This window comes from Cryptomeria japonica, chromosome 11, assembly GCF_030272615.1.
Source record: "Cryptomeria japonica chromosome 11, Sugi_1.0, whole genome shotgun sequence".
Lineage (NCBI taxonomy): Eukaryota > Viridiplantae > Streptophyta > Pinopsida > Cupressales > Cupressaceae > Cryptomeria > Cryptomeria japonica.
In genome coordinates, this window is record NC_081415.1 from 555,006,473 (window position 1) to 555,019,143 (window position 12,671).

The 12,671-nt window shown below is 36.3% G+C and overlaps 1 protein-coding gene across 1 annotated transcript; it reads right to left on the reverse strand.

Annotated features, from left to right (window-relative positions):
- Positions 1 to 10,976: 10,976 nt before the first annotated feature.
- LOC131034507 (caffeic acid 3-O-methyltransferase-like) lies at positions 10,977 to 11,351 on the reverse strand. The gene has a single exon (XM_057966010.1). It carries the CDS (start codon positions 11,349 to 11,351, stop codon positions 10,977 to 10,979), a length of 375 nt encoding a protein of 124 aa, XP_057821993.1.
- Positions 11,352 to 12,671: the final 1,320 nt, after the last annotated feature.

Sequence of the window (12,671 nt, forward strand, 5' to 3'; positions counted from 1 at the left end):
AGGTTAGAATCAAAAAGAGAGGAAGTCACAGAAGATCATGTTCAGGAGAAGTCAAAATATGCAGCGAAACAAGTTGATAAATGGATAAAAGCACATTAAAAGTTTAATAAGAATTTCCAATCAAAGAATTAAATAGATATGATCAAATGAAAGACAATCATTTCCTCTCATTCCTTAAGGATACTAATAGTAGTTTTAAAATTCTACAACAGTGGAAAATAGAGATTATCTAAATGTTACCACATGCCACAAGTATTTTCCATATTAAAGGCAAGTTGTTGAGAATACAAGTGATAAATTGAATAAAATGATTTCATGAGAATTTGGAATGAGGAATGTCAATGACCTCAATGGTGTATATGCCAGCCAAAAGTAATTTGAACATTTGTCACTACTAAATTTATTTCTAACTTGCATGAAATGAAGGAGAGAGCAATTAGAGACTATACTCCACTTAAATAGAGCCTTGCCAAACCCAATGGCCATGGATGGTTATTGAAGAGTGAGGAAAATGGGGTATCCTCTACGTGCATTCAAAGATGTCAATATTCTCAATATATTACGTGCTATGTTTTATTTTATTTTTTTTCTAATATTTTAGTTGCAATGTTCCATGTCATCAAGTTGGTTAAATGAAATCAATATCATCAGGCTTTACAATTTTGTTTTCAAATTCCCTCTAGCACTCAGTAAATATTTGTGCTTTATGAGAAATGTAAAGATTCTTTTAGCATATATTTAGTCATAAACATAATCAAATAAAATTTTGCCAAGTGTGCCAATTGATCTGAAGCCTGTTGCTCCCTTGAATTATAAATGAGAAATCAAGATCATTGGAAAAGGTTCTAGAATAAACACTTGGATGGGTAGCTTATATGTAGTCTAAGCTTGTTTCTTCCTTGTATTACAATTAAAAAATCAAGATCATTGGCAAAGGTTCTAGAATAGACATTTGGATGGGTAGCTTGTATGTAGTCTAATTTTTTTTTAATAATGGAATGCAATTTGCAAAAAATTGTTTATATCTATGATATTGTATCAATCATTCTGAAAAATTAATGAGAAGATGCTTTAGGATTATCTCTACCTTGTCTCATCTTATTCACATGAAGTAGTACATTAAGGATGTATGGGTTTGTCTTTGTACTCTTTGTGTGAATGTGTAATGCATTTCATAAGTTTCTTTCAAGAAGAGAATTTGTCTCTAAGGACATTGTATTGAATATGAGTATATTGTTGGCATTTTTTATGATTGATGTTGTCATTGTCATTGATGGACACACACTTGATTTGAGATCACTTTTGTATGTATAAGTTAAAGCTCAACTGGTATGATGCATTATAGTCTTTAGACTATCGGTGTTTTGCAGAATGTGTTCATTGGTTTGAAGTGGTATGAAGACCCCAAGCGGTTTGAGGATCTCAAGTTGTATGAGGGATCAATGTGGCAAAACACATATTTCCTAGTCTTCATTTTTGTCAAACTGGCAACCGGTGTTTTGTATGAACCAGTAAAACTCTATGATGAGTTACCAACCGGTATTTTGTGATGAGTTACCATCCACTGATTGCTTGGCGGTGCCGACACTCTGGCAGTGCTTTTTATGTCATGTTACAAAATGTCTAGATGCATTGAACCTAGGAAATTGTAATGTAATCCTATTGGACCGACATGAAATCATATTCCTTTATAAGGACATCATGTCTAGGGTTTTATGTTGTTTCTAGGGTTTAAGGTCGTTGATGAGTTTTTGGAAGTACGATCTTAATTGAGAAGATCAAGTTTTGTGAATTGTAACAGAGTGAGAGTTACTGAAGACTAAAGTAATATTGAAATGCATTAGCTATGAGTCATAGTGGATCTAATCAAGCAACCTGTGCCATTTGATAGATCATTCACTTGTTGATTACTCACATCTTTGACAAGTTTGAAGCCCTTAACCGGGTAGGCTCAAAGAAGCCTTTGTAAAATCCTCTAAAAAGGTGGTTCACATATGTGGATCTAAAATCCTCAAGCAAGGTAGTCTTTGATTGGACTTATCTCCTTACAGAGATTGAGATTCCTAATAGGATCTGTTTTGGTAAAGAACATTGTATGACCTTAACTGGCCTGACCTTAACCGTTCTTGTTCCTATTCTACAGATAGTTACTTGTGAGTTTCATCTCATCGTGGTTTTTCCCATTTGGGTTTCCACGTCAAATATCTTGTGTTATGGTGTTATGGCTCCTATGGGTGAATGTCTTATTTGTTATTTGGTTTGCATGTGTGTTAACTAGTTTGTCTATTAAACTGTTTTACCAGTTTATCACTAGACGTTTAAGTGTTTAAATACAGTGTTTTTTGGTATACTAATTCACCCCCCCTCTTAGTATTCATCAATTGGTATTAGATCCAACCTTTCTATGAGTCTAACCACTTGGAAAGAGATATGGGGGAATAAACTATGAGGGAACTTACTCATCAGCTCACTCTATCTAAGCAAGCCTATGATGATGTTATGGTCAAATATAAGGCCTCTCAAACAAGAAGGAGAGAACATGCTGAAAAACTGATGGAGCTATCTGAAAATAGTTCTTTTGATTAAGTGGACATGGAAGCCCTTATTCAAGAAGTAGAAAAGTTGAATGAATCCAATTCCAACCTGAGAAAAGAGTTGGAAGGACTGCCTATTCAAATGTGCCTGGAGCTTGAGAACCGGAGGAAAACTAAAGATCTGGTAAAAGAAAAAGATCATGAAATCTCCAAGATGAAGCAATAGATTAGTGCCCTAACTGCTCAACTCCATGCGAGAAAAGTGGAAAAGGAAGAAATATAAGGAGAATTGAACATGGCCATCTCTGAGAATGCAAACTTGATGGAAACAAATGCTGCTATTTCCAAAGAACTCTCTGAGTCAAAGGAAATACTTGCTAAGTTCAACAAGAGTACTGTTAAGCTAGAGCAAAAGCTTAAATCTACCAAACCTGTCAAGAATACTGATGGACTTGGTTATTTCGATCATGAGGAAGGTGAGACCTCTAGTGCAAATGCTAAAGTATCGAAGAAAAAACTGACATCAAAGGATAAAGGTAAGCAAAAGTTTAAACTTGTTTTCTTTAACTGTCTTAAAGAAGGACATATTGCCAATGTGTGTAGGAGCAAAGCCTACAATAATTTTCCTTACTTTATAAACAATGTACCTAGATCCAATAAGTTCAATGGTAATTGTTATGCATGCAACAAGTTTGGGCATAGAGCATCAGAATGTAGGTCTATTATGAACAACACTGGAAGACATCCTCAGAGGAGTCAAGGAGTTGGTCCAGAACCTTTTGTGAATCAAAATCACAACCAGTTTAATACCTATAATCATTAGTCAGGTAGCAATGGCTATCAAGCAGCAACCGGATGGAGAGAAAACTGTTGGAATTACCATGGTCATGGTCACACTACTATAACATGCAGAAGGAAGAATGGAAACATGAATAATGGACCTTGGAGAGCACTTGGAATGGTTTGCTATCATTGCAACAAACTGGGTCATTCAACAAAATTCTGCAGAAGTAGAAAGAGTATATCGGATGATATACCGGTCACTCCTGAAGGAAAAATTGATGTTGAAACTGTTCAAGTCGATATGAACAAAACCTGGAAGAAGAAACTAGCAATGTTGCAAGAAGAACCGGTTTCTGCACCTAGTGTGGAAATCTCGGAACTAGCAAACTAAGCATCAAAAAATCTTAGGGGGAGCAAATGGCAAAATGTTTCTAACCCCTGGTTTATAGTAGTAAAAGACCTTAACCGGTATGTGATACCTATCATTCGGCAGAAGACCGGAAATAGGAAAAGGAAAATTAGGGTTTACGCCCTAATGGTGGAGCATTAATTATGGTAGGTGAGAAATATGCTTAAAAGGAATTCTCAAATCATTTCTCACTAACATTCTTTGAGTGAAGAAGTTTTTCAAGTGTAGAGCAAAGAAAAAGTGATTTCTGTTGCGATTCAAAGAAATTTTGAAACCCTAAAGAAGATTCAGAAGCAAATATCAAATGGTCAAAAGAAGAACTTAAAGCGGTGATTCAGCAATCGACAAAGTGTGAGGCGAAGTGGAATTTGCAAGCCCTAAATTCACGATTTCTGAAAGGTATTTCTCGAGTTTTTTGTTTTATCATGGTTTCCGCATCTCATGCTAGCTCTACTGCACCTGTCGATTCTAAGAACCTAATTCAATGCAAGTCCAAATACAATACCGTGTCATAAGTACCTACTAGTGTAATAGTGGAAGAAGGCATTTCTGATTATATAGATTGTAAAATTGAAGACCTAGGGTCTCTCGCAATCCATTCTAAGCTAGGTCTATTATGTAGGAAGGGTAAAAAGATCAAACTGGAGTATAGGATCTTTGAGAAGAAGAAGCTTCACGATGCGGTTTACTTCTTAGAGGATTTCACAGATGACCACATTCGAATCATTATGAGGAGAGTTCATGGTGACAAGATGTACCTTGAGAGAACACATGATATCACACCGCAAGCTATTCATGTCATCATCAGTTTCTGTAACGTCGGTGAAGTGCCAGCCCTGAGGAAGGTCGTCAAGACCGAAATAACCAAGCTCACCGGTTCAATGAGTGACTCACGAGGAATGACTATCAATTCCATCAAGGATGACCTAGTGAAATATGCCTGCATGGTGATAGGTTACCGGACGTTTTCTACTAGTAGAATTAATTTTGTCTCTACTGTAGCGGTAAATGCCGCTTACAAGATGATCAAGGAAGATGCATCATTTGATCTGTGCACCTGTATGCAAAGACAACTTATGTTGAATCTTAAGTCAATCAAACAGGACAATGCACTGAGATTCAAGTTCAGACAACTACTGGTTGGGTTGTTCTTTTACTTTCAAGGCTACTTTCTAGGAGTAGGTGACATTGAGTGGTCCGCCGACCAACCAGTGACAAAACAAATCAAGGAGAGCCTACAAGTAGTTGGAATCAGCTATCCGGAAGCACTAAATAAATAATTTGATGAGTTCAGACGCAAGATGAGCCAACAGATAAGAATATCTAGTGAGTTAGTTAAAACATATGAGGAAGACATCTGCTTCACCATCAAAGTGGATGAATGCTTAATGGAGGCCGTTGACCCTAGGAAGGAAGAAGTAGAGCCTATGGGCTATGAGGTAATGAATGATATGTTGGACAGGTATGCTTCTACCGTAATCGCCTCACCTCTTGATCCTAAGGCAAAGAGAACTGACACCTATTTGGAAAGGGTTGCACTGGTTGTAGAACCCTATGCAAAGAAAGGAAAGGCAGTGCCTTCAACATTGGCACTGGTTACTCCATCAAGTCCCAAAGTGACCAAGCATTCACCTGCAAAGAAGAAACTGAAAGCAGCACCTCCCAAAGTCTTTGAGAGGAAGAGGAAGACAAAGAATAATTCAGTGGACTTAGAAGAAACTATGTCTAAAGAAAAGCCCAAGAAGACAAGGCAAACAAGGAAAAAGACAAAGAATGAACTGACATCATCTTCATTATTAAATATTGATATCTCTTCCTACAAACCTTTGATACATTATCAAAGAACTATTCAAAATATTAGGAGAAAGTTATTAAATGATTTAGCAGATCATTTTGATGATTTCAATAATGAAGAAAAGGAAGAAGTTGAATAGGAAATCATTAAGTATTTATGTGTTAATGATCGGTCACCATCAGATATCAAATATGTGACATTGGATTCTTTGTATAATTATTTAGACACCAAATTGTGCATTGCCATTGAAAAAGAACAGGAAATGAGGGAGGAAATATTTGCACAATATTTTCCTGATGTATCCAACTCAGAACTCTATGAAATCATGGAGAACTTTAAAGGCCTCTTGTTCATGAGAAGAAGAAGACTCGTGTTGCTTGAAGGAAAAGCCTCTGAAGTAATAAAAGATACTCACTCTCATACCAAAGCTACTCTGAGATTGCATCAAGTATCTGAGGGAAACCGGCTACCTAAAAAGGAACTAGAAATTGGAAAACTGGATGAGGTGTATAACAGTGATGGAGAACCGGTCATAGGACAAATGGACCCCATTGATGTTGATGCCTTAGATGGTGAAAATGTTACTTAGGGTACACCATCTAAAGGAACAAGATAGGAAAAGAAGGCAGAAGAAGAAAAGAAGCAATAGGAAGCTGAAAAGAAGAAAAAGGCAGATGAAGAGGATAAGAGAAAAGAAGAGGAAAAGAGGAAAGAGGAAGAGGATAAGAGAAAAGAGGAGAAATAGAAGAAAGAGGAAGAGGATACAAGAAAAGAAGAGGAGAAGAAGAGAAAAGAAGAGAAAAACAAGAAGCAAGAGGAAGAGAGGAAAAGGAAGGAAGAAGAAAAGAAAGAAGAGGAGAAGCAGAAAGAAGAAGAGAAGAAACGGGAAGAGGTAAAGAGGAAGAAGGAAGAAGAAAAGAAAGAAGAGGAGAAGCAGAAAGAGGAAGAGAAGAAATAGGAAGAGGAAAAGAGGAAAAAGGAAGAGGAGAAGAAGAAGGATGAAGAAGAGAAGAAGCGAAAAGATGAAGAGAAGAAACAAGAAGAAGAGAAAAGAAAGAAAGAGGAAGAGGAGCAGAGGAAGGCTTAAGAAGACCAACAAAAAGTCAAGGACAAGGAAGCAACAAAAAAGAGCACATAGGTGGAGACTCCAATGGCAACCGGTAGTCAGGCCAAACCAGCTACAATTACCAGTCTTATTGATCTCCAGTCTACAAATGAATCGGAGCTATTGTAGAGCATTAAGCTCACTCAAGAGTGATTGGATGCTCTAAGGAGGAAAAAGGAGGAAGATGTTATCCAAACTGCAGTGGAAACACTTACCAATTTGATACCCGGTACAAACCTTCCCAGTATCAATTCCTCACTTGCACAATTGAAGCTCCTATGCTCAGTTGTAGAAGATCAGGTACAAAGCCTAGAAGAGGTCGCAGAAGCAAATGCCAAGAAGGCACATCAAAAGGCTCAGGACACTGCCCTAGTGAAAAAGCTAACAGAGCTCCGGTCTAATCTCCAGAAGTACAAAAGGCCATTAGAGATGCAATGAATGAGGTTAATCTTCTACTCAGCAAGATTTGCCAACCTCATTTATTTTGTGATGATGTGCTCATTCAGAAGAACAAACTGCAATTTGATATGCAGTCATTTATTAGCACCTTCAAGATGCCATATGATTTCTTTTCCACATATGGTCAAACTGTTTACTAACTTTAATTGTAGTCTGCAAGACTAGAGGCAAAGATAAGCAACTGGACACGAAATTTGCAAGAACTTCAATTGGTCCTACTACCAAGATTGCAAATTCTCCAGAAGTGCTATCTAAATCTTGATGCCCTAACGATCACTCAAGAGATGAGCATGATAGATGCCATGGAAGAACAGGTCTCCCAAATGCAGATAGAGAAATAGGTGGCTACATCCCTACTTGACTCATGGTCCTTATCCATGAAGCAATTTTTGACAAGTTTTACTCTTTACTGCCATAAACACTTATTCTTTTAATACTAATGAAACAGGGGTTGATCTGTAATAAATTTTTTGTCATTATTGGCAAAGGGGGAGAAGTATAAATTTTGAATGTTTTGATATATACTTTCATGGTATTTCTGTTAAGGAGTAGTATACATTGTATTTTCTGCAAAAGGGATAGTGTATATGCTTAGGGAGAGTAATTTTGATTATGGCAAATTTTTGTTGTAAAACACTTAGAGATCAAAATTTAACCGAAGTGTTGCCATCAATGCCAAAGGGGGAGATTGTTGGCATTTTTGATGATTGATGCTGTGATTGTCATTGATGGACACACACTTGATTTGAGATCACTTTTGTATGTATAATTTAAAGCTCAACTAGTATTTTTTCCAACCGGAATGATGTATTATAGTCTTTAGACTATCGGTGTTTTGCAGAATGTGTTCACCGGTTTGAGGCAGTATGAAGACCCCAAGCTATTCGAGGATCTCAAGTGGTACGAGGGATCAAAGCGAAAAAACACATATAATCTTCATTTTTGTCAAACCGGCAATCGGTATTTTGTATGAACCTGTAATACTCTGTGATGAGTTACCAACTAGTATTTTGTGATACATTACCATCCACCGATTGTTTGGCGGTGCTGACACTCTGGCGATGCTTTTTGTGTCATGTTACAGAATGTCTAGAGGCATTGAACCTAGGAAATTGTAATGTAATCCTATTGGATCGACATGAAATCAGATTCCTTTATAAGGACATCATGTCTAGGGTTTTATGTTGTTGCTAGGGTTTAAGGTGGTTTATGAGTTTCTGGAAGTACAATCTTAACTGACAAGAACAAGTTTTGTGAGTTGTAATAGAGTGAGAGTTAATGAAGACTGAAGTAATTCTGAAATGCATTAGCTATGAGCCATAGTGGATCTAATCAAGCAACCTATGCCATTTGATAGATCATTCACTTGTTGATTACTCACATCTTTGACAGGTTTGAAGCCCTTAACCGGGTAGGCTCAGAGAAGCCTTTGTAAAATCCTCTAACAAGGTGGTTCACATATTTGGATCTAAAATCCTCTAGCAAGGTAGTCTTTGATCGGACTTATCTCCTTATAGAGATTGAGATTCCTAATAGGATCTGTTCTGGTAAAGAACATTGTATGACCTTAACCAGTCTAACCTTAACCGGTCTGGTTCCTATTCTGCAGATAGTTACTTGTGAGTTTCATCTCACCATGGTTTTTCCCATTTGGGTTTCCACATCAAATATCTTGTGTTATGGTGTTATTGCTCCTATGGGTGAATGTCTTATTTGGTATTTGGTTTGCATGTGTGTTAACCGGTTTGTCTGTTAAACTGTTTTACCAATTTATCACTAGACTGTTTAAGAGTCTAAATACAATGTTTTTTGGTATACTAATTCACCTCCCCCTCTTAGTATTCTTCATATATGTGTTGTGATCATTGAGTATAATTGTGGGTGCATATCTAATTAAAATTTGTATAATGAATAAGTGTTGGGATTAGATGGTTGGATTTAAATCAATTCTGGATATAAAATATATATTTTATTTTACTCCATGACCCTAGGAATCAAGCACCAATCTATCTTTGTTTCAGAAATGTCTCAACTATGAAGATCTCTTTTAAATTGATTTTGTAGGATTACCTTTAGATTAGGTTTTATTCCCAGTTGTTAAGTTGATGATGATAAACCAAGAATGCAATCACACTCTAAGATAATTAATCATTTCCTTGGTATATTTTCATTGGAATATGTCTGCTATATATGCAATATTTGTATTTTATCAATATGGAAACTTTGAATATTGCAAGTTATAGTCACTTAGGTTTAGTAGAGGCTAAAGAGTAGGAGATTACTCAATCCTCTAATTGAAATCTCATTCGTTGGCAACTAACCCAAGTGTTTGAAGATTGAAATTGATTATTTCGTAGGAAATCCTCAGGAAAATAGATGAAGTAACAATCAAGTAGTTTAGGGTTAGGACTTTCTATGAGATGGTAACCTAGTTATATATAGCTAGAAAAACCATCTTTAGTAAGCCTCGAATGATTTCATTTTATGTGGGTTGCACCTGTATAGTCCTATGATCTATATAGGGTTTATTGAGGTACCAAACTACTTTTTATTCAATGACATTCTTCGGGGCTAAGTCAACAAGTTGGGTTTGATTTTTGCTATAGTGTAATGATCCATTTTGTTCATATTTAATATCTAATAAGGTATTAATCTAGGAATACCCTTATGAATCTGATTTGAATTCAAAATGTAGGAGATATAACACACTCTTATAGAATTGGCCTCTAATCCTCCATGATCTATAGATGAGATGATTTCACTTGCATTAATACAATCCTAAACTTACGAGTTGATTTTAGTTCTAAGAAGTGGAGCAACAATTTTGGGATCCAATAGGATGGACAAAGGTATTGATATTGGGGTCACATTTAAATTTTTATATTGTAATATTGTTTTGTCAAGGATGTTAGCAAGAGCAATTATGTTGTAGATTTTGCATGGTCCTATCTATATGGGTAGGGTCCTGTCTACTCAAGGGTACTAGCACCCTCCTAGTACATTGGAGTCATGTACAATACAAACAATTTCTCTACAAGTTTTGTGGTATCTTTTATAAGTGCACCAACATCCTATATAAGTTTAGCATCATTATTTATATTGCCTTGGAAAACTAACAAAAGTATTTTTTATTTACTCCTATACCAACATGTTTAAAAAGGACAAATTTGGTACCTAAGGCCTGGGAGCACAATGGCCTAGTAGGGGTTTGAACCATGGTGTCCGCTTCACCAATGAAGTGTTTTAACTATGACACTACATGTTTGAAGACGATATTTATAATTGCATAAGATACTTCTAAATTAAAAAAGAATTTCTACCAAAAAAATTATTTTTTTCTTATATAAATTTTATAGATTTAACCAAAATATATAAATAATAAGATCCCTATTCTTAAAAAGACCAAATATACTTTAGCACAATGTATTTATAAGAAAATAATGATATTGCCTCTTATCATACACACTAATAAAAACTCAACCCCTTCCATGTTAATAATATCTTATAATTAATTGCAATATACAATATGCCAATTAGGCTCAACTACTCCGGTAAATAATATTTTTTGGTATTAATTACCATTTGGAAGGAAGAATATAAATCTTTAGGTATCAGGTGGGCCCATTTCACCTACTTCCATTAGCAAACAACCTCACAAATCATGCCTAATGACCCACATACATAGTGGATAACATAGTCACTTTTGATGGGGGCATTTTTGAAATAATGAGATCATTTATGGAACTCAATAACCCGGACTCCATTAACACAACAAATTCTCTTCACACCTCGTGCGAATCTTGTTGCTTTTGCAAGGTCTTTGAACTCCTCCTCTGTACGCTCTTTGGTATGGTACTCAAATGCATTCACCCCATGTGCCTTGGTGAATGGTTAGCTGCCTTCAAGAATATCATCCTTAAGATAATGCCAAGTGTTTATGAACACCTTGTCCTGGTTCATCAAGGCCAGTGGTGCCAAGGATAAGCCATCCTTGTTCTGCAGAAGGTATTTGCAGACAAATGTCAGACCATAGAGCCTCTCAGGCTTTCCATTCTTGTTTGCGGTTACAGAACAGCTAACGAGGGAATGACTTGCTAGAACTGTCAGAATCCTCTCTAGAGTAATTGTTGCATTTGGAATTTGGGACACAATCTGAGAAGGGAAAACTTGAAGGCCATCACCTACATTGGCTATGATCTGTATTGCATCAAGCTCTATTGCAGCATTGATGGCCATAGGGAGGCAAGTGAAGAACCCTAGCTCCATAGCCACAAGCCATTCTTCCTTGTTGATAAGGGTGCCACTAGCAGATTCTAAGGCACATTGACAAAGATTTATATATGATATAATAAGATAGATTTGGTGAGCTCAACATTATCTCCATTTCACCGATATGATCTTTGAATTCAACATCATATACATGCCCACACGTGAATAGGCTTCTAGGTTTAAATTCACATTTTCCAGGTTTAACTTCACAAATGAAGATATCATGAAAGAGCGCCATGAATTCAGAAGTCTACTATCCATTCAATCAAGTCACAATCTTCATTTGATCTTTTTACCCGTGGAGTCTCCCATTTTACTTTGGCACATTCGTTGGTGCTAGAGACTCAATGATGTTTGTTCTTTTAAGTGGGTCATTTCTCAAAAAGCCTTTCAATTTCTGTGAAGTTCAAATTGTCTTGTTAATCATCCAATCTCTTTCTCAACATTGAATCTCTTTAAAATCAATAGACTATGCATGATTTGAGGATTTGTCAAATTACATAATTATTTGATATAATTTTTCTTTAAATTAACATTGCGCACTTAGCGTATTGTGGGGATCACTCCTCATCAAGGCATATGTAGTTGAGATGTTTTCAAGAATAATTGATCTATGAATTGATACACATGAAAATACCAACTCTTTTAAACCATGCACCCTTATCATAATATAATATTGCCCAAAGAACTAGTCCCACAAAACTTTAGTGTTCACCATTAGTGCTTATCGATTGTCTAACAGTTAGGTTGTCGTATCTATTTGTTAGTTTTAAATTGAGTAGAGAAAACACATAATATGAACACAAAACAACAAAAAGAAAATTAAGGCAAACACAAATAACACATAACACAATATTTAGGTGGTTCACCATAAAAATGGCTACATCCACTTGCAAGTAGAATATAACTTCTATTAATCAATCGATGTTTACATGGAATGTACTCATCTACTTATACAATCGGTTACATCTTCCCCACCCGTTAGGTGTGCCAGGGCCTAGAAGTATGATTCGCTGTCAAATTTCTCATGGCTATTGCAATCATATTGTAATGGCTTTGCAGGCTCCATCATTCCCTCCGTTTCCACGTTAGCATAGACTTCGACATTGTCGCGATGCTGAATCTGGCCTTTGCCTCCATATTGGATCGGAGAATTTTTTAAATCTTCATCAATAATCAGAAGATCAGAGAGAGCGCTTAGAGTTTCACTAGCACTCTACAATCCATCATGGCCATTTCCATAATAGTCTGTCATGATGTATTCCATGCGAGAGAACTCTACACGGTCATTGCCACTCTTCGATATCAATATCGCCA